Genomic DNA, 22,032 nt, shown 5'->3' with positions numbered 1-22,032 from the left:
ATCCTGTGACCAGAGGAGCCAGTCAATCTCAAAGTCTCAGTATTTGATCTAGGGACACAATGGCCGCCACGCTGTTCTAAAACACTAGCAATAAAAATTTAAACACGTGAATCTGTAATTCAAAATGATGGTGAATCATAGTTTATCATTGTCCAGTTACAAATAGTTCCTTTGACATTTACTTTGGACAGTCAAATTTACATAAAGGTGGGTTTGGGGGGGCGGGGAGGGTGTTAAAGGTCAAACAAAATCACTGTGGTTTCTAAGTTTGGATGCTCTTTTTTTTTTTTTTTTTTTTTTTTTTTTGGTTTTTTTTTTTTTTTTATTTTTTTTTTTTGGGATGCTCTTTTTAATCAGAGCCAAAACTCAAAGGCTGAGTCAGCCACTCTACTTTTTATCTCTCCTTGGCTTCCTGGCTCTTGCAGTATAAGATAGGAAGACGGGAGTGTAAGTTAGGAGAGGGGCTCTTAGACTTCAGCATCCATCCAAACGCACGGAGCACCAAGATGACCCAGTACTCTTTCAGTTCAGTAGATTTGGATGGAGGTTTTAAACCACTCAGAATTGCACCAAAATAGTTTCAAGATCCAACCATCTGAGATTCTGTTTAATGAATAAAATGCTTTCTGTTCCATTTATCCAGTGCTGTTACTTCCTCTCTCATAGACTCTCAACTGCAGTTTCTAAATGAAGATCCACTGCCAAGTGTCTTGCTGAAAGGCACACAACTAAAATATGCAAACAGACAAGGACTTGAACCCAAGGTTGTTAGATTTCAAAGCCCAGGCCCTGAGCAACTCCGCCTGGGAGACTGTCACTGAGAGGCAGAACCAGAGGGCAAAGCTTCTCACCTGTGCACGATCTCTGATCTGGCATCAGTGCGAACCCTGGCTGACAGCTGCACTCATAGCTGCCTTCAGAGTTGGTGCAGAAGGTTTCACAGCCGCCATTCATGATGCTGCATTCGTCGATGTCTGCGAGGAGTGGGAAGAACATTAGAATGTTTGTTATCTCCCAAACTCTTGTTGAGATTTAACGACTGCCATAGAAGTATTAAGGGATGGGACTTTGCAGAGGTGATTAAGCCATGAGGACTCCATCCTCTGGGTGACATTGGTGCCATCATAAAATGGGTGAATTTGGCCATGTTTGTTTTCTCTCTCTTTTGCCTTTCACAGATTTGGCACAGCAAAAAGGCCCGTGCCCGATGCCAGCATTTTGCTGTTGCTTCCCAGCCTCCAGAGCTACGAGGGAATGAATTTCTATCCCTATAAACTAGCCAGTCTCAGGTATTCCGGTACAGCACATAAAAACTGACTGAAGCACCTTCTTTTGTGTTTACGGTTGTGGCGATCTTCTTGGTCACTGATTCGGTTATAAACTTGAATTATGGTTTGATGGGCTAGGGTTCCGATTCTTTGCAAGAACCTAAATTGAAGTTTTGAGTTGTCCTTGGCTAGATTTCAAAAGAATTTGTGCTGATTTATGGTTTTGGGTGGAAACCATCTGAGCCTTGGCAGTTCCACACGGTGAACATCCCAAGCCAGGCCTACACTGGCAGCATTCATGCAATTTCACTTCGACTTTGGGCATGATAAAGCCACAGGGCCTCCTATGTCACCTGCCACAGCAGGACTAAGCCTACAGGGGACCAACCACAAAGCCAAATTCTGGTCCCACAAAACCCATACTTAAGGGGTGCCAGACATACTTAAGGGGAAGATATGAACATTCCACAACCTTCTTGCCTACGATCACTCTTTAATATCTTCAGATGATCTCTCCCACATGGGGCAGAGGCCTCCCCTCGTGCCTGTCTGTGTTTTCCATGGTACTTGCCACACTTAGCTCATCTTGGTGCCACTTATCACTGGCTGATTTGCTTTGACATGCATATGCTTTGTTCATTATTAAAAAAGCATACATCAGATTGTGTATCTTTCATTCATCTGCTTCATTGAAGAGGAAAGTGAGAGGCAAGTATTGTGAGCGGCTATGGGATTTTACTTGCAGTAAAACCGGAAAGATGAAGTGAATGCATCTACCTATGATAGTGGAACTGGGGGCGTTTTACAAAGAGAGGAAATAAATAGGAAGCTAGAACTTACCAACACAGAAGAGCCTATCGGGAGACGAGTGATAACCCGGGTTACAGGCACACTGATACTTCCCTATGAGGTTCACACAACGGCCATTGGGACAGAGGTTTGCACTCAGTTCACACTCGTTGATGTCTGTTTAGAAACAAGGAGCGGCAAGAAACGTGAGTGTCTGAATGTGGCAGAGAGACGGGTCAAACAACTGACCTCACACCGTGGGCTGAAGAGTTCCTCCTTACCAACGCACGCGGAGATGTTTGGGGACAGTTGGTGACCAGGAGGGCATTCACAGCGATAACTCCCTTCTGTGTTGTGGCAAATGCCTCCTCGGCACAGGAGAGGATTTCTCTGGCATTCATCAATATCTGTAAAATGGAAAAGACCCCATGTTGAAGATCGGGTGCCCTGTTCTCCATTACCAGGACAGCCCCTTTTCTAACCCTCAGTTGCTGGGAGTCCTGGCTATTGACGGCTTCTCAGTTCCCTTCTGAGAGAATGGCTGTCCACTTCACTCAGAGACGTCTGTAAGATGAGAGGTCACAACGCTTTCCCACATTAGAAGCAATCCATAGCCAGTCATTGATCGACTGGCTTGGAAATCAAAAGCCTTGACCTTATCTCACCCTGGGGCCATTCTTACCTCCAGAGCTCCCTGTAGGACCTGAATGTGCTGCCATGCAACCTGACTCTGTGCTACCCTGCTTCTCTGCCATTTTGAGGGCTTCCTCCCTCAAAACATTCCCCCCAAACCCATCACAAAACAAAGCAAAAACAAACCAAATTTCAAACCAACACCCAAGTCCACCACATTTCTGTGTAGAAATCTCATCTCTGACTTTGTTCATGGGGAACCTGACCTAAGGCAGCTTCGTCAACAGTGTTTTCTAGAACTGTCAGACCATGAGATGGGGCTCCTCCTATAGCTTACCACAGAATTGTTCTCAATTCATTCTATCAGGTGTGGAAATCGCTCAGGGTCTCACAATTTCCACTGGAGTCTCAGCCATGATTCTTTAGCCCCACCCCCACCCCGTGTCTCCCTCTACCACAGACTGCCCTCCCTGGTTAGACGGTAGGGCAGCAGGAATTGCCTGGGAAACGATGATCCCTCTGAGGAACCCAGACTTCCCGAAGGCCTGTGCTTCCCACGCTGGTTAAAGCAGCACAAACTCACCCATGCAGTTCTTCATCATCATAAATCCACTCTCATAGCCCTCGTCACACTTGCATTCAAAGTCGCCTGGGGTATTCACACACTGGCCGCGGCCGCAGAGGTCAGGAGATATGCGGCACTCATCAATGTCTGCATGCAAAACAGGGGGCAGGGACAATGAGGGTGGGGAGGAGCTTACAACGTGAAACCACGCAGGGAAGAGCGCAGCCACGCAGGAAAGGGGCGCAGCCACGCAGGGAAGAGGGAGTTTGGAAAGGCTCCTCACCTGCCACCCCTGGAGACCCACACACTGACCTGTGCAGTTCCTCTCTTCAGAGTCCAGAGCAAAGCCACTGTCACACCTGCACTTGAAGCTGCCGATGGTGTTTCTGCACTTGCCATGGGTGCAGAGGCTCGGTATCATCTTGCACTCGTTGATATCTTTAGGAAAAGAAAAAAAAATGCAAGGAAGAGAAGCTTATGAGCAACCAGTTGGGACATCTCATGGGGTCCATACTTTAAATCCAGGACGTTGGAGGGCCTTGTTTAAGGTCTTGGCAAAATTCAGCTAAACAAATGTGTGATAATCCGGGAGCTAGTACTTCATAAACATCCCTAGCCATTCTGACTTCTGCGTTTTAAGAGAACACTGCTAAGAAAGCTAGGTGTGCTGATTGGGACTTCTAGCAGCCTGGTCACTTCTTGGAACACAGCAATCACTTGGTAATCATTGGCCAATGAATGCCTGAATGGTAAATACCGCTTAACGCACATGAGCAATGACAAATACAGCATCTGCCACAGCTACCCGCCCGCCCTCCTACCACGACCATCACAGCCATCACAATCACCCAGCCAGCCACCTACCACAGCCACCACAGCCACCACAATCACCCAGCCAGGCACCCACCATGGCCACCGCAGCCTCCACAGCCACCACAGGCACCACACCACAGCCACCACGGCCACCATGGCCACCACAGCCTCCACAGTCACCACAGCTACCACACTACACCCACAACAGCTACCATGGCCACCATAGCTCACCCACTGACCCACCCACCATGGCCACCCATCACTACAACCATCACGAAAGTAGGATAAGGCTCTTATTTGACTCCTTGAGACTTTCTTAAATACAACTTAAAGTGACTTCGAGAATTTAAAGATGTTGTTTATAGTTTAAATTATTCACAAATAATCCATACTACTTTAATTTTCTCAGAATTACATATCATTGCCATAATTTAAAGAGCTTCTTATATATAAGAAGGCGATATATATGTAACATGTGAGCCAGGTTTTCCCCTACTGGAGCCTTTCCAAAAGCAGGAAGTAGAAGTTCATTTCTGCAGAATGCCATGGCAGCGAGAACTGGAGGACTAAATTAAGACCCTCAAGTCCCTTGCGGTGGCAGACTGTCGCAGCTTGTGGGTCGCATGCTTCTGAATTTATTTAGGAGAAGTTTGAGGTGGTCATCTAGAAACTGCATCTCTGGACAGGACAGCTTTAATGATCACAATCTCATAGAATAACAGATGAAAAGAGGAAGAGGAGGAGGAAGAGAAGAACAGGACGGAGAGAAGAAAAAAGGGGAAAACCTTCCGTTTTCGTACAAAGACAATTATTCAGTTTTTATGAACTTAGTTCCCATTTTTCTGACTTGAATCAATCATGGAGATTATGCTAGGGAGATCTCAGACTTCCAAAGCCCAACATGAGAGACAGCAGGCCAGACTGAACAAGCTCTCCACTAAGAAAATCAGAATTCTTGGTAAACTGGGGCTGGGGCACAGCTCACGGGGAGAGAACTTGCTGTGCAGACATAAAGACCTGAGTCTGAATCCCAAGCATCCACATAATGAAGCCAGGGATGGCTGTATGGATCTGTAAGCCCTGCGCTGGGGCCAGAGGGTAGGGATATGAAGACCTTGGGGGCTTGCTGGACAACTAGCTAAAAGTGGTGAGCTTCAGGCTCTGTAAGAGGCACTACCTCAAGAAATAAGACACCCATTTTAGCCTCTGTCCTTCACACACACACACACACACACGCACGCACACACACACGCACACACGCACGCACACACCACCACCACCACCACCACCAACAACAACAACAACAACACAAACACCACCAACACCACCCCCTGAATAAACAGAACACTTGGTAATATCATTTTCTTTTCATATACTAAAGTAAACAATCACCATGCCATTGTCCATCAAAGTTAAGCTATCCTTAGAATTAAAGTTATAACCTCTGATTTTAACATGGACTTCCGATTATGGCATGACAGAAAATAGCATCTGAAACACAGTGAACTACAGTGCATTCTCTTGCCGCCACTAGCAACAGAATGCTTCAAATGGGGCACTAAAGGTCAAGTCACACCGTCTGGGCAGGTGGCATCTGACTTCCCTTTAGTTCTCAACTAGGATGCTATTAAAGGGTTATTTTACTAGTTAATGGACAGAAGAGGTAAGAGACCTCAGGAAGTTCTGAGAAGTAGGGACTAGAGGGAGCTTACCACTGACAAAGGGAGGAGGGAAGGAAGGGAGGGAGGGGGGAGGAAGGTAGAGAAAGAGAGCCAGAGGTAGGAAGGGGAGAGGGAGCAGAGAGAGAGCTTTCTCAGAAATTGGAATGCTGAGGGAATGGCCACACTCATGGTCTCTGCAGCACACTGGGCTCACCAAAGGGCATCTCCTGGTCTACAGAGAAAACCAATCAGCCGCGGGAGCAATGTACCTTTGAAGAAAGGTTTCCCATTCGTAATGTCTTTGGTCGCAAACCCGGGTCCTCGGGGACAGAGCTCCTCATACTCGGGGGTGTTCCTCACTGGACACTCCTCGCACTCTTCAGTGCCCCAGGCTGCCCCAACCGAGCAGCAGCAGGCATCCATACGGTGACGGCCAGCGATGGGCAGGGTGCACTCCTCATCGTCGTACCTCAGGAAGCAGGTCTCCAGGCGGATGTCTGTCAGAGGTGGGGGGGGGGGCGGGAAGACTGAGGATAGCTGTCCTTCACTGTCCAAAACTACCAACTTTGGTTAGGGAAAATATAGCACATGCTAATTTGCTCTATCTGTGACTGCATGTTTTTTCAGATGTAAACCACTGTTATGTGATAAGCATTCCTGGGAAGCGTCAGGTATGTATTACAGATGATTTCACCTCCAGGGTCAAAGGCAAGAAACCAGACAGCTCTGGACTTTGTCCTAGCAGTGAGACTCTATAGCAGTGACCCTAGGAGCCAGGCAGACACCACGGCTAAGAGCCATGGAGCAGCCTTCTGAAGACTCTAAGTCTCGATTCTATGTCTAGTCTCTCCCGTGTCACTGGGATGGGATGCCTGGATGTGAAGTAACCCCCTGGACTCTAGCAGTTGGCATGGAGATTCCCATACAACAGTAGAGATAGCCCTGCTCCCTCCCTCCCTCCCTCCCTCCCTCTATCCCTTCCTCCCTCCTTCCCTCCCCATCTCCTCCCTCTCCTGGGAGGGAGTGTTTCTGCTCCTGATATCAACATGGATTTCCTATAAGGACCTATCTGACCTGTTATAGCACAGGCCTAGAAGAAATGGGGTATAGTCCCCCACTGAGTGCAAATGCCCTTCTCTCTGCCACTCAGCATGTGTCCCGCAGCTCATGGCAGACGGGCAATAGTGATAGCAGCGGCTCTGATTCAAAGAATGGAAAGAACAAGGAAAGACTAGTCCCCTCGCTGCTTTCTAACTCCTTAGGAAGGCAGTTTGTCAGAACACCACCATAGAGCCTAACAGATGAGCTAAGCCTGTGTGTGTGTGGGTGTGTGCGTGTGCGCGTGTGCGTGTATGTGTGTGTGTGTGTGTGTACCAACTGCATCTTACTCATCCTTACCAAGGCAGATTCTTCCTGTGGCATCCAAGGTCATCCCATTGGGACACTCGCACTTGAATGAACCCCTGGAGTTGACACACAGGCCGTTTTTGCACACTCCTGGGAACACTTCACATTCATTGATATCTGAAAAAGAAAGAACATTAAGTCAATACATCTGTATAAGTCAATACATCTGTATAAGTTAATCCTGGCTTTCCCCACTCACAGATTCACAATGACTATCACAAAAACTTGAAAAGTTCAAAGCACTAGCTTGCCTCCCAACAGTTCATAGGAACATCTCATGTTGTCTAAATAGCAGCCAGGGGTCTGTTCACTAAAGCTAGGAGTCTCTCCACTGGCCTCTGGGAATAGCATTTGAGTAGTAGGATGGGGCCCAAGGGTTTAGGGGGACTGTTCTGGTAAGAAAGGCTGGGAGGGTTGTTATATTAGTGTTAGGAGCTTAGATGACTAAAAACAGGCAAAGTGTGGCCTTCCAAATTATCAAAGAAGAAAAGGCTTGAGCTTGAGTTCTATAAAAATCAAATCCTGCTGTGGGATGTGTGAGCGGATCCAGGAGTACTGAGCCCAGGTGGCTGGGTGGTTGGGTGGGGGAAGAGTCAACACACATGAACGTTCATTCATCATCCACGAGGGCTGCCCAGACCTACTGACCCTCCCCAATTTGCCTCACGGGGCAGTGTGTTCTCTGAACTTAATTTGGAAAAACAGACATCATCGAATTAATTCAAAGAAAGTCAATCCAAATGCCAATTGGGGGGAAACCTTAGTTAGGAAACACACACATGCAAACACACACACACATACACACACACACACACACACATGCATACACACACTGTGTCTATTTTAAAGAGGTCACCCTTTAAAGTCAAGAGCATAAAGGAAGCATCTCACTGTTTTCTTGAAGGAAAACTAAATGGAAGTGAATTGCAGAGAGCTTACTCCTTGGGGGATTTTCCTCGGCCATTTGTACACCAAAGTGTGCTGTTACAGCTCAGATAAGTTATGAACGGCTGGTTTGAACCAGAAAAAAGCCAAAGGATTCAGTCATCATTTGGAAAGCAAGCCTTTGGGTGGGGGTTGTAGTATTCCTCTTTGTTTTAACAGGAAAAAACTTCATTTTATCCCACATATGGGATTAACCTTTTTTTTTTTTTTTTTTTTAATATTTCAGCGGCTGTGTCATGTGAGGCTGTGTTAGTCACCATGACCCATATCTACTCAGGACTCCGTGAGAAAGAACCACAGCAAACTGGGGAGGGTCCACAAAGACCCTGAAAACAGGGACAACTGCGTGCACCCCTCTAAGTCACCCGTGAATGTGGCGCAGATAACCAAGGGGCAACAATAAAAATGGGGCTGACTGAGAATGCAAACTTTACAGTCTCCAAAAAAGGGACAGTCTTGCTTTTTTGCTCCTCATGTGCAAACTGTGCGTGGTCATCCTAAAGCATTTCCAGCCACACCATCCTTTGGCCACAGTGATGGGACACAGGCAACAGCTTGTGCATTTAACATCTGCTCTGTTCTCCGGTCCTCAGTGATTTCTTTTTCTCAGCATGGTACTTCTCGCTGCCAAGTTCCTTTACTCCTTTATCCAGGGCAAATTAACACAAGCATTCTTCATACACACAAAAACACACGGTTTATAGATAATAATAAATACCTTCACACTGTGTGCCTTTAATCCGTGAGAACCCTTTACCACATATGGGATCTGTGGGGGAAAACAAAGCAACATCAACATCTATCCATACTTCCCAGGAACGCTAAGCCTGAGAAACACGAGGGAGTGCCTGGACCGGGAGCTGATCCTGCTCCTATGAATGAGCATGGGATTGTGTAGATAAGGAAGAGCGTAATGAAATGCCCCCACTAGCAAAGCCCAGCTGGCAGGAATTGGTGCTTCTGGGAAACCCTGCAAGCTAACCACGTGAGCACATGGAGGAGCTAGGAAGTAGCGAACTGACCAGAATCACATAAAATGGATACTTCTCTGGCTTCCGATTCAGAAACATGATTTCATCAAGGTCATCTTTAAATTTCCCACGTGGGCCTAAATAAGCAAAGTAGCCAGTGAGGTGGTGGCTTCTCTTACCAACTTGACAAATGGTACAGGGGCTCCCCCAGGCAGCACCAAGGGAAGAGCAGCATTCGGACTTCAAGGTGGCTCCATTGATGTTGATCTCACACCGCCCGTCGATGACAGTCTGCCAGCAAGTGCCCTTGATGGTTTCTGCAGAAAGAGGGGGGTGATGGACACCGAACAGAATCTTATCAGAAATCCAACACATACACCAGAATTACAGCTTGACTAGCATTCTGAAACAAGGAACAATGATCATTTCCAATGTCTGTCTTATAGCTAAACTTCGGTTGCCAACAAAGCAGCCATTAAGCACAGTAGCACTGAGTCAATTATTGATAAACACTGAAGAATCTTTCTCAGAAGGAGGCGTACCTATGCAGATGGTTTTTGTTTGATCCAAAGTACTTTCGGGAGAACATTCACAAATAAAAGATCCAGGGCTGTTCTTGCAGACTCCATTAATGCACGGACTGGACTCGCATTCATCGATGTCTGAAACGAAAGTCTCCATTACTACTGAAGGCTGGTCCTGGGCACAAAAGGCGTGCTTTGACTTTGGCCTTAATTGTTACCATGTACTCTTCATTAGATAGTAACACTGGCCTAGACAGGCTTTTCCAAACTAGATGGAATGTCAAAATACTAATTGAGCATATTTCTTCAGTATAGAAACTGGCACGAGATTGAGTCTTCATATTCAGAAAAATCTGGAGAAAATTATGGATTCAAATTATGAAGGCACAACATTTTCTTCATCTATTAAGAGATGGCAAATAAAATGCCAGCTAGAGACAAATGAAAATGAACGCTCTAAAACCACCAAGAAAAGGGTGAGCAAAATGCTAAATACGAGTATGTACAACTGTGGCCAGAGTGTGAACAGGGCCATTTAGGAGAGACAATCCCAACAGAATTGGCTTGGCTATCTGAAATAAAAGAGACTTCAATTTACCCCTCAGGCTGTCTAAGAGCTTTCCCAGAGACAGTAAAATATGTAATTTCAAAACAAAGGCACGGTTACCTTCACAAGTTTTTAGGTCAGGTTTGTACACAAATCCCTTGGGGCAGGTGCAGACAAAACTTCCAGGGGTGTTTCTACATTGTCCATTGTCACAAAGGAGACTGTTGAGCACACATTCATTAATATCTGGAAAGACAACAAATGGGAACGTTTGCAAGAGGCTGTCCCTCGCAGTCAACACCGTTCTCTTTTAGGTTAGGTCTCAAAGTTCCCAGTGGTATAATCAAGTCTGCCAGAGAGGCCAGACTCTTGTTCCACTGCTTTTCCCCAAATAGGAAATATTCTGCTTGTCCAAAGCCTCAAGCTGCTGGATGCTATTTAATTCAACTCTTGGATTCTCTGAAAGTTAGTAGTCTTTATTTTTGCAATGGTTTTATAGTATTAGAATTAAAAGGACTAATCTTACCAGTTTAAGGAGCTGAATAAATAGAAAGCAACCTCAACAATATGATGCATACCTGTAGTCCCAGCATCGGGAGGTGAAGGCCATGTGGGATTACTCTAACCACAGCAGAAAATATACTTAAACAGTCAACATGTATGTATGTATGTATAGTATCTAAAATATAGTATCTAATACATATATATATATATATATATTGTGTTTCTTTGAGTAAAGAGAATGTTGAAAGTTTATCAAAATAATATAAGGAACACAACTATTTCCCAAGAGTTCCAAACACCAGGAGGCTTCAAATAAGACCATGCAAATACAACAGCCAATGGCCAGGGACATATGCAAAAGGGTTTTCTTCTCCTGGGTCAGAACCCATAGAGACCCTGATGTTGGATGAGCAGCAGGATAATCCAGAACACAACAAATTATTAATATCTGATATTCGTGTGGCAACCTGGAAGAATGAACCGATGTTTATATCAATCTTGATTTTTTTCTGAAAAATCATTTGCTTCAAAGTTAGATCAGCTCCTTGGACAGGGGCCTTCCCAACTTTGGCTCTAAAATGTCACCAAGGTAAAAGCAAGTGGAAGTGCCTAACTCCAAAGCCCTAAATGGAAATTAAAATACAGCCTCAGACTTTTCTAGTTTATCTTAAAGCTTATTCATTCCCATCATATCCCATAAAGGTGTATCTGCTTATATTCAAAAGATATTTGTTCTTCCACTAAAAAGACGCTCCACTTCACAGTTTGTGCACATCCTTTCCCCATAACTCTGAGTATCTTGTTTTAAAAAGCCCAGAGTCAGGAAACACAAGGCTCTGTGTCACTCCAGACAAAAGAGGTTTTCAGAAAATACTCTTCCAGGCAACTAAAGAATGCTGAAGAAGGAAATAATGCCGTAGGCTTACTGTTTTCTTACCAACTAAATGATTTACTTGGTTTCTGGGTTCTTCCTTAATTAAAGGTTGTTATCACATGGAAAAGAGTGCTCATTAAAGTTAACATAAAATCATTGTTACTGAAAACAAACTGTGCTTTCTCTGCTTAAATCTAAGGAGCGGCTGGGAGAACGGTTTAGTAGAGATAAGAGTGGCTCTGCAGTCAAGTCACCAAAGCTCCCAGGACTTATGTTTCTTCCACCTAACAGATTTCTCTTCTACCAAGGGAATCTGCCATGATTCTTCAGAGCTGTCAAGAGATGTCTCAGAAAGCAAGCCGAGCTTACCGACACAGTTTTTCCCAGTTACGTCTACTTCATATCCCGAATTGCATATGCATTTGTAGGTTCCACGGAGATTTTCACAAATTCCATTTGGGCAGATATCAGGATCTAATGCACATTCGTTTATATCTACAGCACCAAAAAATTCAAAGTTAATCACATTCTAAAACAAACATTAAATGAAAACAAACAGTTCCAATATGGGCAATGACCTTAGGACTGCTCTCTGGGGTTTGAGTTCACATGGAAGAGAATATTTCATTCCTTTTGCTCACTGTAAGATAGTATGAGTCAAATCATCCCCCCATCCTAGACCCTGGAGGGAAGCTGGCATCTGAGCTGTGACCATATGGTCACCCCTCCCCCGCCCCCAAACTAAGCTGAAGAAGATGTCCTGGATGGTCTGAGAACCAGGGTGAAAAGTGGATGATGCATACAGCCCAAGTCTATGACACTTCCTCTTTCCCCTCTCTTTGCCTCATGATTATATCATGATCTTGCTTCAAATTTTTATTAAGTTCAACAACATCTTCAAATTAAAGTATAAATTGTGCATTTATTGGCTCTAAATTAGGCCTATGCAAGGTCCCTGTCCCACTGTGTGTGGAATTTCTTCAGCAGGTCTCCTTACAGACTGAAAGCAAGCCCAGAGTCTCTGCTTTGGCTCCGAGGAGGCCAGGCATTGTCTCTCTATGCCTCACATACTGAGCAGACCTTTCTGGTGGCAGGGAAGGAGGAAGAAGGACAGTACATGGATTGGATGGCCTTCATAAGTCAGAGCTGTCATTTGCTTCCCCTCTAAGCCCTTATCATGGCTCATTTGATCCTCACCGACTCCTTCATCATCAGCGTCCTTACTTGCCCTTCTTTCTCAATATTCCTTCCTCATCTTTATCCACACATTTCATACAGTGAACTAACCAGCCTGCTTCCCCCAACTCCCTTAGTCAAGTTGCTTAGTTTCACGTGAGTGAGGAAGTCCCTTCTTTCCCCCAGCGCCCCTAGTCAAGTTGTTTAGTTCCACATGAGTGAGGAAGTCCCTTCTTGTCACCATCTTCAAGCTCATCTCAGTAGTCTCTTGATTCTATTCTTTTTGATGACACGCAACGTTTTTCCAGTTCCTAAATACGTCATTTTCTTTTAACTTAGCGCCTTGCTGCTATTTCTTGCTACAAAATTTAAGTGGCATCTTATGACTGACCCTTTGAGAATTAAGAAATCTTTATGATTGTGAATAAATAACTGTTTGTCCAATCCAAATCCCTCAGATGTATTTGATATGGGAAATTCATGAAAGGCTCATACCACCATTTCTCCAGAATGAGCAATGCCCACCACGGTATCTCATCCATAGCTCTCCATCAGTTGCCCCAGGAAAGTAAGAAAGCTTCACGCCCACAGTCGTCAGTGTGCCACTGCAGCTCTGCCATGGGGGCTTCCAGGCATCCTGCGTACATCACCATGTGATGCTGGCCAGTACGGCGTGTCAGGCCAGACTGTGCCAAAGTAACTAGATACCCACAGGGGTTTCAATACTGCCTCTGGCCGGGTGGTGGTGGCGCACGCCTTTAATCCCAGCACTCGGGAGGCAGAGGCAGGTGGATCTCTGTGAGTTCGAGACCAGCCGACCAGCCTGGTCTACAAGAGCTAGTTCCAGGACAGGCTCCAAAACCACAGAGAAACCCTGTCTCGAAAAACCAAAAAAAAAAAAAAAAAAAAAAAAAAAAAAAAAAACCTGCCTCTGCACATGTTTCAGTTGGTAAACTTTAAAGCAACTCCTTACCAGTGCCTGCTGAGGTCATGCCCGGCCCACTGCTGCAGAGCGCCTGGTATTCCGCTGTAATAAAGTATCGGATAGTAAATGAGTTCCTTATCTGAAGAACGGATCAGTTCTGCCATTGGCTCACACACATCATTTCCTCCAAAGCAAGGAGAACCGAGCAAGAGTGGTAGCAGAAAGAGGAAGCATCCCCTGGGAGAGTCACCTTTAGACTGTGCTTTCTTTTGAAGGGTCCCACAAAGCCAAGGAAATTGACTTTGAAGGATATGGGGAAGTCACAGCAATTTCTTGGTGCATGCACTTTTGGAAAAGGTGTTTTTCCCCACAACTCAATTTGTTCACCAGGGAATACTTTTCACATACAGCAAAAGGTGGCTGTTAAAATGTGGGTTCTTAGCTGTTAATAAAACTTTCCCCCACCATCCTGGGGATAGCTCTGTTTCTCAGCTCTAGCTGTTTTTCCAGAACAATCATGCTCTCACATCTCCCCAGGTCTCTGCATATGCTCTGGGCTCTCTTCACAAGGGCACAGCAAAGCATCTCACACCATGTGCAAGTGCATTTTCTGAATCACTGCGATTCTATGATCATTTTCCATGGTGAACCCACAGGAAAACTTTTGACAAAATGTTAAAATCATGTCATCTTTCTAGTACAGAATGTGCAGAATCGCTCCCCAAACTTGAGATAGAATCAGCTTCTTAATGCTTATGATTGTGTAAAGTTTGATGTACAACTCTAGCAACATTTGGAGTAATGAAATGGTGAATGAGGAGGCATGCAAGCTGGAATCATGCTTCTTCCAAGGAGGAGGGCTGAGAGATCTTTGCCTGCCCATGCATTCTGATGCCAGAATCAGTCACATATGTCTGTGTTCAGGAGAACGGCAGTGGGAGGGAGGGCGGGGGGGGGGGGGTACTTTAGCCAAGGGAGCAAACACTTGCTGTATTTCTGATGGTGCTAGATGTAAATGAGTTTTGAAAATATAAAACTAAAAATTAATCTTTTAGCCAGGCATGGTGGCATAAATCTTTAATCCCAACACTTGAAAAGCAGAGGAAGGAGTATCTCTACAAATTAGAAGACAGCCTGGTCTACAGAGTAAGTTCCAGGCCAGCCAGGGCTACATAGTGAGACCCTGTCTCAAAAATAAACACACACACACACACACACACACACAAAACCAACCAATCAAACAAACAAAAACAAGAAAGCCTGTACTGTAACAAATGATAATTTGAGAAAAACAGTAAAATGTTTTCATTTTTTAAAAAGAGTTTAAAAGGATGCAAAAAGCAACAAGGAGGACCATGCCAGCTACTGCACATTTAAAAGCCGGAGATTAAAGACCACAACAGGAGCATATCTTGGCTGTCTTTTCATATTCTCAACTAGTAAAATGCTCCAAAACTTAGAGAATAGTAAAGCAGGAAAACCAAAGCAGGGCAGTTTTGTGGACAGAGCTCTCTCTGTTCGTTCAGATCAGCTGACACCTGGGCCAAACAGAGGCATGAGGTGCTCACCATGTTCACAACTGCAGGACCCAACTGCTCTGTGCAGAAGGGGTCTGAATGCTAACATGCACGTGGCTAGCAGCAAGTCCCTCCCCTCTGGGTTCTCACCCCCATTCCGCACTGTGCTTCTCTGGGTAGCTACCACGGGACAACAGCAGGGCGGCCATGAAAAGGCCCCAGAGTTGCACTCAGAGGGTCTCACTGGCTACTTTCGGGGAGAGGAAAATGCCTGATGGCTGAAGAGGCAGAGAGCTTACCGAGTCACACAAATCAGGTTAGGAGCAGAGACACAACGTCACACATCCCATTTGACTTGCACAGCACACAGATGACCTTGGAAATCTTGGAAAATGGTTACATTTTCTCACTCAGTTGATAAGATAGATTCTAGGGATTATTGATGTCTTAAATCACCCCATCCTGAAACGAGGGGCACCCATCCTCCTTGAGTACCTTTCACGATTCGGCTGACATTCTTTGTCAATCACTGAAAGAACTTCCACATGTGAACGCTTTCCCTGTAAATTCCCTCAGGCACAAGAGCATAAGTATAAGCTGGAAGTTAGCGTTCGTGGGCTTCCGGTTTAGCTTCCGCTAACTAAGCCTTACTGCTTAAAGAAAATGGGCTTCTTTAGTGTCATTCACTCACAGGCATGAGCATGACTACCTTTGCCAGCCTTACTGACATACATCTGTCTCACAAATACGAAGTCTATGAGAGAGTGCTTGGAAACGAGAGCAAACAACGACAGAACATACCGCTAACTGTAGTCTTATGCAATCGTCTTGTTTGAATGAATATTTATATATAATTCAAGTGCATTAACGTGTATTTAACTGATTTTTGATGGCATACAAATAATCTTTCTTTCTTTTATGTGAAGTTCTTCGTTTCCTTTGAAGTCCTCTCCTTCTCTAGCTTCTTATGATATTTAATTCTGAACATCATAATTTCAAAGATTATTTTTACATATTAATCTTTAAAAATCATACTTAGGTTAATTTTTAATGAATTCTCCTTAGGAAGGATATGACATAATTGAATCTCACATGTAAACTCACTAACCATTTTGTTTGTTTGTTTGATTAGTCCTAGGTTTTTTCCTAGGACAATAAAAGCCAATGGCCAAGCTTCCTTAAGGTCATATTCAAATAGTAAAACCCTACTGCCTTCATCTCAATAAGCTCTTTTCTTCCTAAACATATGTCAGTTTCACTCACCAATATCCTATCCTCTCTCCCTCCAGTCCTCTTCCTTCTCCCGGAGTCCTTGCTTCCACTTTCACGCCACATATATCCCACCACTCTCTTTCCTCCCATCTCACTGCCCCTTCCGACTACCCTCTCTCTCTCTGTCTCTCTCTGTCTCTCTCTGTCTCTCTCTCACACACACTCTCTCTCTCTCTCTCTCCGTCTCTCTCTCTCACACACACCCCGCACACACACATTCATATATAGAAGACACCATGAACTATTTCAATAAACTATTTTTTCTTAATGAACATAATTATGTCTGCATAGGACTGTCTAGTTCATCTATTAAAATTTATTTTATGAATGAGACTTCCTTGTCCATATATTTTAATTTCATAATTATTTTTATTAATGAAACTATTTATTTAAATGTTTAATGAGCAAAAATGCACACAAATAACTAATCCCTCCAGTCCTTCTGCCTGTGACTGGGGAACAGAATTTTCGCTCACTGCCTGGTTGTCTTTTCCGACTTTTCACCGTGTGCCACCTCAGCTGCAGAAAAACACTTTCCCTAAGGTTGAATAAAGCCATTTAAGAAAAGTACACCAAAATCAACATGTGGGATGTGAACAAAATTCGCAAATGGCCTTCTGGGAAGCTGCTGGAATATTCAGGTCATCTGAAAGTTATTTACTTTTACACTGTGTAAAATCCTGCTTTCCTAATAGCTCCTGCGAAAAGCAAGCATTCTGAATGAAGCTGCGTGTGCTCCAGGCTTTGAGTGTGACCAGGATCGAGGTGTGCTGGTTCCTACAGAGGCACACGCACTGCTGTAGCGAAAGAGTGTGAGGAAGGGGGAGTGACGTGGGTCTAAACGCTGGCTGCCCACTGCAAATACCCCAGAAGGGTGTACAAGAGAACCCTGGAAGCAGAGAACAGACTTGTGAAAGCAAAAATCGTGCATGGGGGCAGAAAGCTGGCAGTAGGAGGGGACCTCCATGACACCGCTTACCTGAATTCTGAGCAGGACATGGTTGACAGGGCTCCCCAAACGCATACTCGGTGTTGGCACAACAGCACTCGGATTTGGTAACAGCGCCAAACAAGGGCTTCACACACTGGCCTCTCCTGTATCCTCCGTAGCATGTGCTCCGCATGTGTGTGTCTGAAAAGGAGGAAGTGCTTGCCGTCATCCTGACAGTTTAAACATACGAGAACCCCCACATCGAAGCCAGGGCTGCCTTTACTTCTCTATCGTCCCTGTTCTAACTCACAGGGGATGCTTGAGCTTTTACAATTGGACCCTGAGCAAACAAAAGTAAAACAAAACTCCAAGAACACATTAGCTCCCGAGCAGTGGGGACCAACGGCCAGAGTCGACCGAATTCCTCTGGCTATCACAGTTGAGCGAACTGGGAGACCCTTTAGGGCTGGGATTATTTTTCATTCATTTTTGTCTTCCTCAGGCATGCACAGAGCAGGAACTTTATAAACACTGCATGAAGGTTGGATCTCACACCATGATAAATAAGACCTTTATGAGAGATGTGGCTTACTCGAAAATAAACATGCAGCTATTGAATGACTAAATTGGGCTTGCTTTCCAAAAAGGAGAAAGTTTAATTTTTAAAAGATTCATTATATAAACCCGCAGATGTTGGTCAACCAAGCTGTGCTGTCTTTATCTCTAAAGAAGGAATTTCCCACTTCGCCCAATCTTTTCCTAATTCAGAGGGCTTATTGAGTATCTTTTAAAAATAATTTGGCTAAAAGTCTTGTTATTTAACAAATCTCAAAGCCACATAAAACTATCACTGCATGTTTCTGGTTTATTCATGTTTCCATGGCGTGGCATCATGCACTTTCCTTGGACATTTAATTCTCTATTAAAATGTACACCATAAAATGGTATACCTATACAAACCAATTCCAAAAACCATTATCCACAAAGGAGGGTGGGAGAAAATTGAAGACAGGTATATATCTAGGGCAGAAAAGAGGGAAGAAAAGGCAAGGATTCCCTGGCCTTTCCTTTTTTTTTTTTTTTTAACCTTATCCTTCTATTCCTAACATTTATATCTAATTTATTCAGAAGAAAACTGAATTGGTTAGATTATTGTTCTGCAAAAATCCTGTATTTTATCTGCTAGGGGAGAACACGTTTAGTTACCGATACGCATTGCTGATTCCTGCAGCATTTATCATAAATGAGCTTTTTCTTACCAACACACACTCGTCCATCTAGACCCACAGCCAGTCCTGGGAAGCACTCGCATCTGTAGGAGCCGTCAGTGTTCACACAGCGCCCGTTCATGCAGATCCCAGGGGTTTCACATTCATTGATATCTGTAGTGGGAAGAGGCGTTTCTTTAACATCATTGAACACGTTCACTACGACAACCCTGGAACGTGGGTGCTGTGGAAAATAATACCCGATGGCCATAGAAGCATCTGCTCGGTGTTTTCCAGAGATGGGAAATGGAGAAATCAACTGAGCTTGCTACTTTTCTATTAAAAGCCATCTGAATAGAATCCTCCAAAGATGCTTTCTACCAAAAATAAAAACACAAAAGCCAGACAGAATTGATGGAGGGAGGAAAATGACCACGAGAAGGCAAAGGACTCTGCAGCCAGAAATCTAGTTTGATTATAAACTGTATCTTTGACTGCGGTGGAAAAACTTTTTCTTTCTGCAGCCAACACCCAGGCTGGCATCCCTGTCAGTATCAGCCTTGCCTGGCCCCTCTGGGACGATTAGTGAGAGGCAGATATTACAGGCCTGAAGGAGGACCACAGAGAGAAGAGAAGGGAATAAAGCGTGACTCTGATGGCAGCACTTGGTCAGCACAACACTCAAAACCACCAGAGCACAGTAAAGTCTTTCTTAAATGGAGTATTTTTCATACCATATGTGTGTCCTTAAGTACTGGAAAAGATGGCATCAGGTTCATAAAAACAATAGTGGAGATTTCGCCCACTGATATGACAAAGTAGAAAGGGTACCCTAACTGAGTTGTGGAAAACAAGGATGCTTTGAAATGAGTCACTTTCTAACAACCCTTTTTACAATACACAATTAGAGTGGGAGACTATTTCCTTTCTTCTGACCTTAAGCTGAGGCAAATTGAGAGTGAAGCACCTCTGGGTTTTATTTAGCTTGTATTGTTTGGCACAAAACACATCCCGATGGTCCAAGGTTTCATATTCAGATTGTGTTTAAAAGAGCAGTTATATTTAAGAGCATAGACTCAGATTGGTGCGTTTGTTTCAAGCATCTTTTTGTTCAGGCCAGCACCCTACAGTACAACAGTGGAGAGTACCTTCTGAAGAGCAGCCTGGAGGCTTTCCCGTGGGACATAAAGTCCTCCACTCAGCACAAGCCCTGCTGACGAGGCTTTCGGCAGTCGTGAGTTTGTGGGTTCAGGATGACGGATGAAGACACATTCTCATTCCACAGCCAGAGGAGACACAGGAGGTAAGCAAAAGCAGCATACGATGGCTGCTTCCTTTCCCCTCCTAAGTGTGTTTATCTTAGCTTTATATACTGGGGAGGGGGCAGGGGAGGAAGATGGGGACAATCATATGAACCAATCTCTCTCCTCCTCCCTTCCTCTCTCTCTTCCTCCTTTCCACTCTCCGGAATGCTAAGTCTAGGTGAACCAGTGCAATTATCAGTTCTTCTACACAATTCAACAATCTATTTAAGATACAGTTTTCATGACGATCAATGGCTTTGGGGCCTCCATTTTTTTATACTGTCCTCGGAAACAGCGTGATCTAATGCCAAGAGGCTGTCACGTGGATCCCCAGACTTGGCATTTCAGATCTCAGCAATCGCAGCCTTTGCTTTTCTTCCTCACAGCTACAAGCACATCCTGATGTGCTATCTGACTGTAGAATGCCTCTGTGTCTCGAACCTTTCTTCCCCGTGTCAGATCCTTCTGGCACAGAGTTCCATGTGTACAGAAACCCTACTTCAAAATTTGAGAAGCTCAACTGTTTGTTTTAAATTGAAGACAGGCTGTGGCAGTTTGAAAGTAATTGGCCCCCGTAAGTTCACAGGGAGTGGCACTATTAGGAGGTGTGGCTTTGCAGGAGTAGTTATGGCCTTATTGGAGGATGTGTGTCACTGTGGGGGTGGGCTTTGGGGTTTCCTATGCTCAAGATACCACCCGGAGTCACAGTCGATTTCCTGTTGCTGTCTGACCAAGATGAAGCCAGCATGTCTGCTGGCATGCCGGCATGCTCCCCGCCATGATGATAATGGACTGAACCTCTGAACTGCAGGCTGCCACCTCAATTACATGTTTTCTTTTATAAGAGTTGCCGTGGTCATGGCATCTCTCACAGCCATCCAAGGCATGGGTTTTCACAATATTACAAGTCATCAATGTGAAGGTTGCAGGGAATGCAGGGAAACAACCAAGGACTGGATGCTCTTTAAAGCTTGTAGAAAGCACACCTTGCCAAGAACTTACAGCTTTCTTCCATGGTACTTTAACGAGAGCTAAATTCTAGGGCCACTCAGAAGAGGCACCGTGGTACTTGATCTTGCCTTTCCAGCATGTGGTGTTACATTTGTGAAGAGAGAGTGGCTAAAGGTAATGATCAAAAGATCCCAACCCCTCTACCCAACTGTCCTTATCCCCCAGCTGGAAGGAAAAGACAGAATTTGGAAAAATCAGAAAGAATGTCAGACTGGAGAGATCGACGCTTCAGCTCCTTAAATAACTACCCCTCAGCCAGGCTCCTTCGAGAATAACCCAAATGCCTTCTCTGAAAAAGACTAGCCTTGTCTCATTAGCTGTGACTCTCTGGATGGCTGAACACAAGAAGGAATATCAGTGAGGCTTCCAGATCAGAACCTGAGGAATTCTACATGGGGAGAATCTACAGGAAAGGTGTAGAGAGAAGAAAAAGGAGGCAAAGACCACACTAGGGTTTTCCAGCACACACCTTTGCAGTAGCGGCCGTCGGACGCCAGCTGGAAGCCAGGTTTGCAAATGCACTTGAAACTGCCATCTTCGTTGATGCACATCCCGTTCAGACACATGTTTCTGATGCTGCACTCGTCCATGTCTAGAAACAGAGACACACGTTCTTTCGGTCAGGCGAGGAAGGCTGCCTGAATAGACGTAATGCATGCCTCTTTCTTATTTTCTGTCACTAATGCCTAAGGCTGATTTTCATGCAGATGATAAATACAAAGAGAAAACATGGCATGCGAAACAGGCATCTCAAGTTCAGGTTGGCTCAGCCAAGGTTAGTGGGATTTTTCGAGGTTCACCATCCACAGATGAAAGGGACAGCTACCAGCCTGGTGAGCTTAGTTAGTCCAGACTTAGTTCTGCTATGCTAAAATATAACAAAATTAAGGCTACTGGGAATGAAAATGTATTTAGGCTAAATCTAGGTTCTTTTCGAAAGCAAAAGACTATTGAGAAAAATATGAAGTTGGGTGGGTAGGGAGGTAAGGGAGGACCTGGGAGGGGTTGATGGAGGGGAAAATACATTGTATGAAATTCTCAAAAAGTTAAAAAAAAAAAACAACGCTGAAGAATAATAAAAAGTAGAAAAAAGCTTGTCATTTTAAGCAATTTGAAGTAGATATTGCAAAGATGGATTTAGTAAGTGCTAGACTCGGCTATGGGATCCAGCTGAGCCGACTAATATT

The 22,032-nt window shown here is 44.6% G+C and overlaps 1 protein-coding gene across 3 annotated transcripts in view; it reads right to left on the bottom strand.

Moving 5' to 3' along the window:
• Fbn1 (fibrillin 1) overlaps positions 1-22,032 on the bottom strand; it is a 204,883-nt gene that overhangs the window by 64,110 nt on the left and 118,741 nt on the right. For all 3 annotated transcript variants that reach the window (XM_057780310.1, XM_057780311.1, XM_057780312.1), the window contains 16 exons: positions 21,315-21,437; positions 18,582-18,704; positions 17,371-17,523; positions 13,651-13,704; positions 11,871-11,996; positions 10,244-10,369; positions 9,595-9,714; positions 9,232-9,369; positions 8,800-8,850; positions 7,128-7,253; positions 5,999-6,226; positions 3,568-3,693; positions 3,274-3,402; positions 2,339-2,464; positions 2,109-2,234; positions 852-974 (listed from right to left, as the gene is read on the bottom strand). In XM_057780310.1, coding sequence (XP_057636293.1) covers positions 852-974; positions 2,109-2,234; positions 2,339-2,464; positions 3,274-3,402; positions 3,568-3,693; positions 5,999-6,226; positions 7,128-7,253; positions 8,800-8,850; positions 9,232-9,369; positions 9,595-9,714; positions 10,244-10,369; positions 11,871-11,996; positions 13,651-13,704; positions 17,371-17,523; positions 18,582-18,704; positions 21,315-21,437 — 1,998 coding nt within the window. The remainder of the gene's footprint in view (positions 1-851; positions 975-2,108; positions 2,235-2,338; positions 2,465-3,273; positions 3,403-3,567; positions 3,694-5,998; positions 6,227-7,127; positions 7,254-8,799; positions 8,851-9,231; positions 9,370-9,594; positions 9,715-10,243; positions 10,370-11,870; positions 11,997-13,650; positions 13,705-17,370; positions 17,524-18,581; positions 18,705-21,314; positions 21,438-22,032) is intronic.

Source organism: Chionomys nivalis, chromosome 9 (assembly GCF_950005125.1).
Source record: "Chionomys nivalis chromosome 9, mChiNiv1.1, whole genome shotgun sequence".
Taxonomy (NCBI): Eukaryota; Metazoa; Chordata; class Mammalia; order Rodentia; family Cricetidae; genus Chionomys; species Chionomys nivalis.
This window is presented reverse-complemented; position numbering and strand designations above follow the sequence as displayed.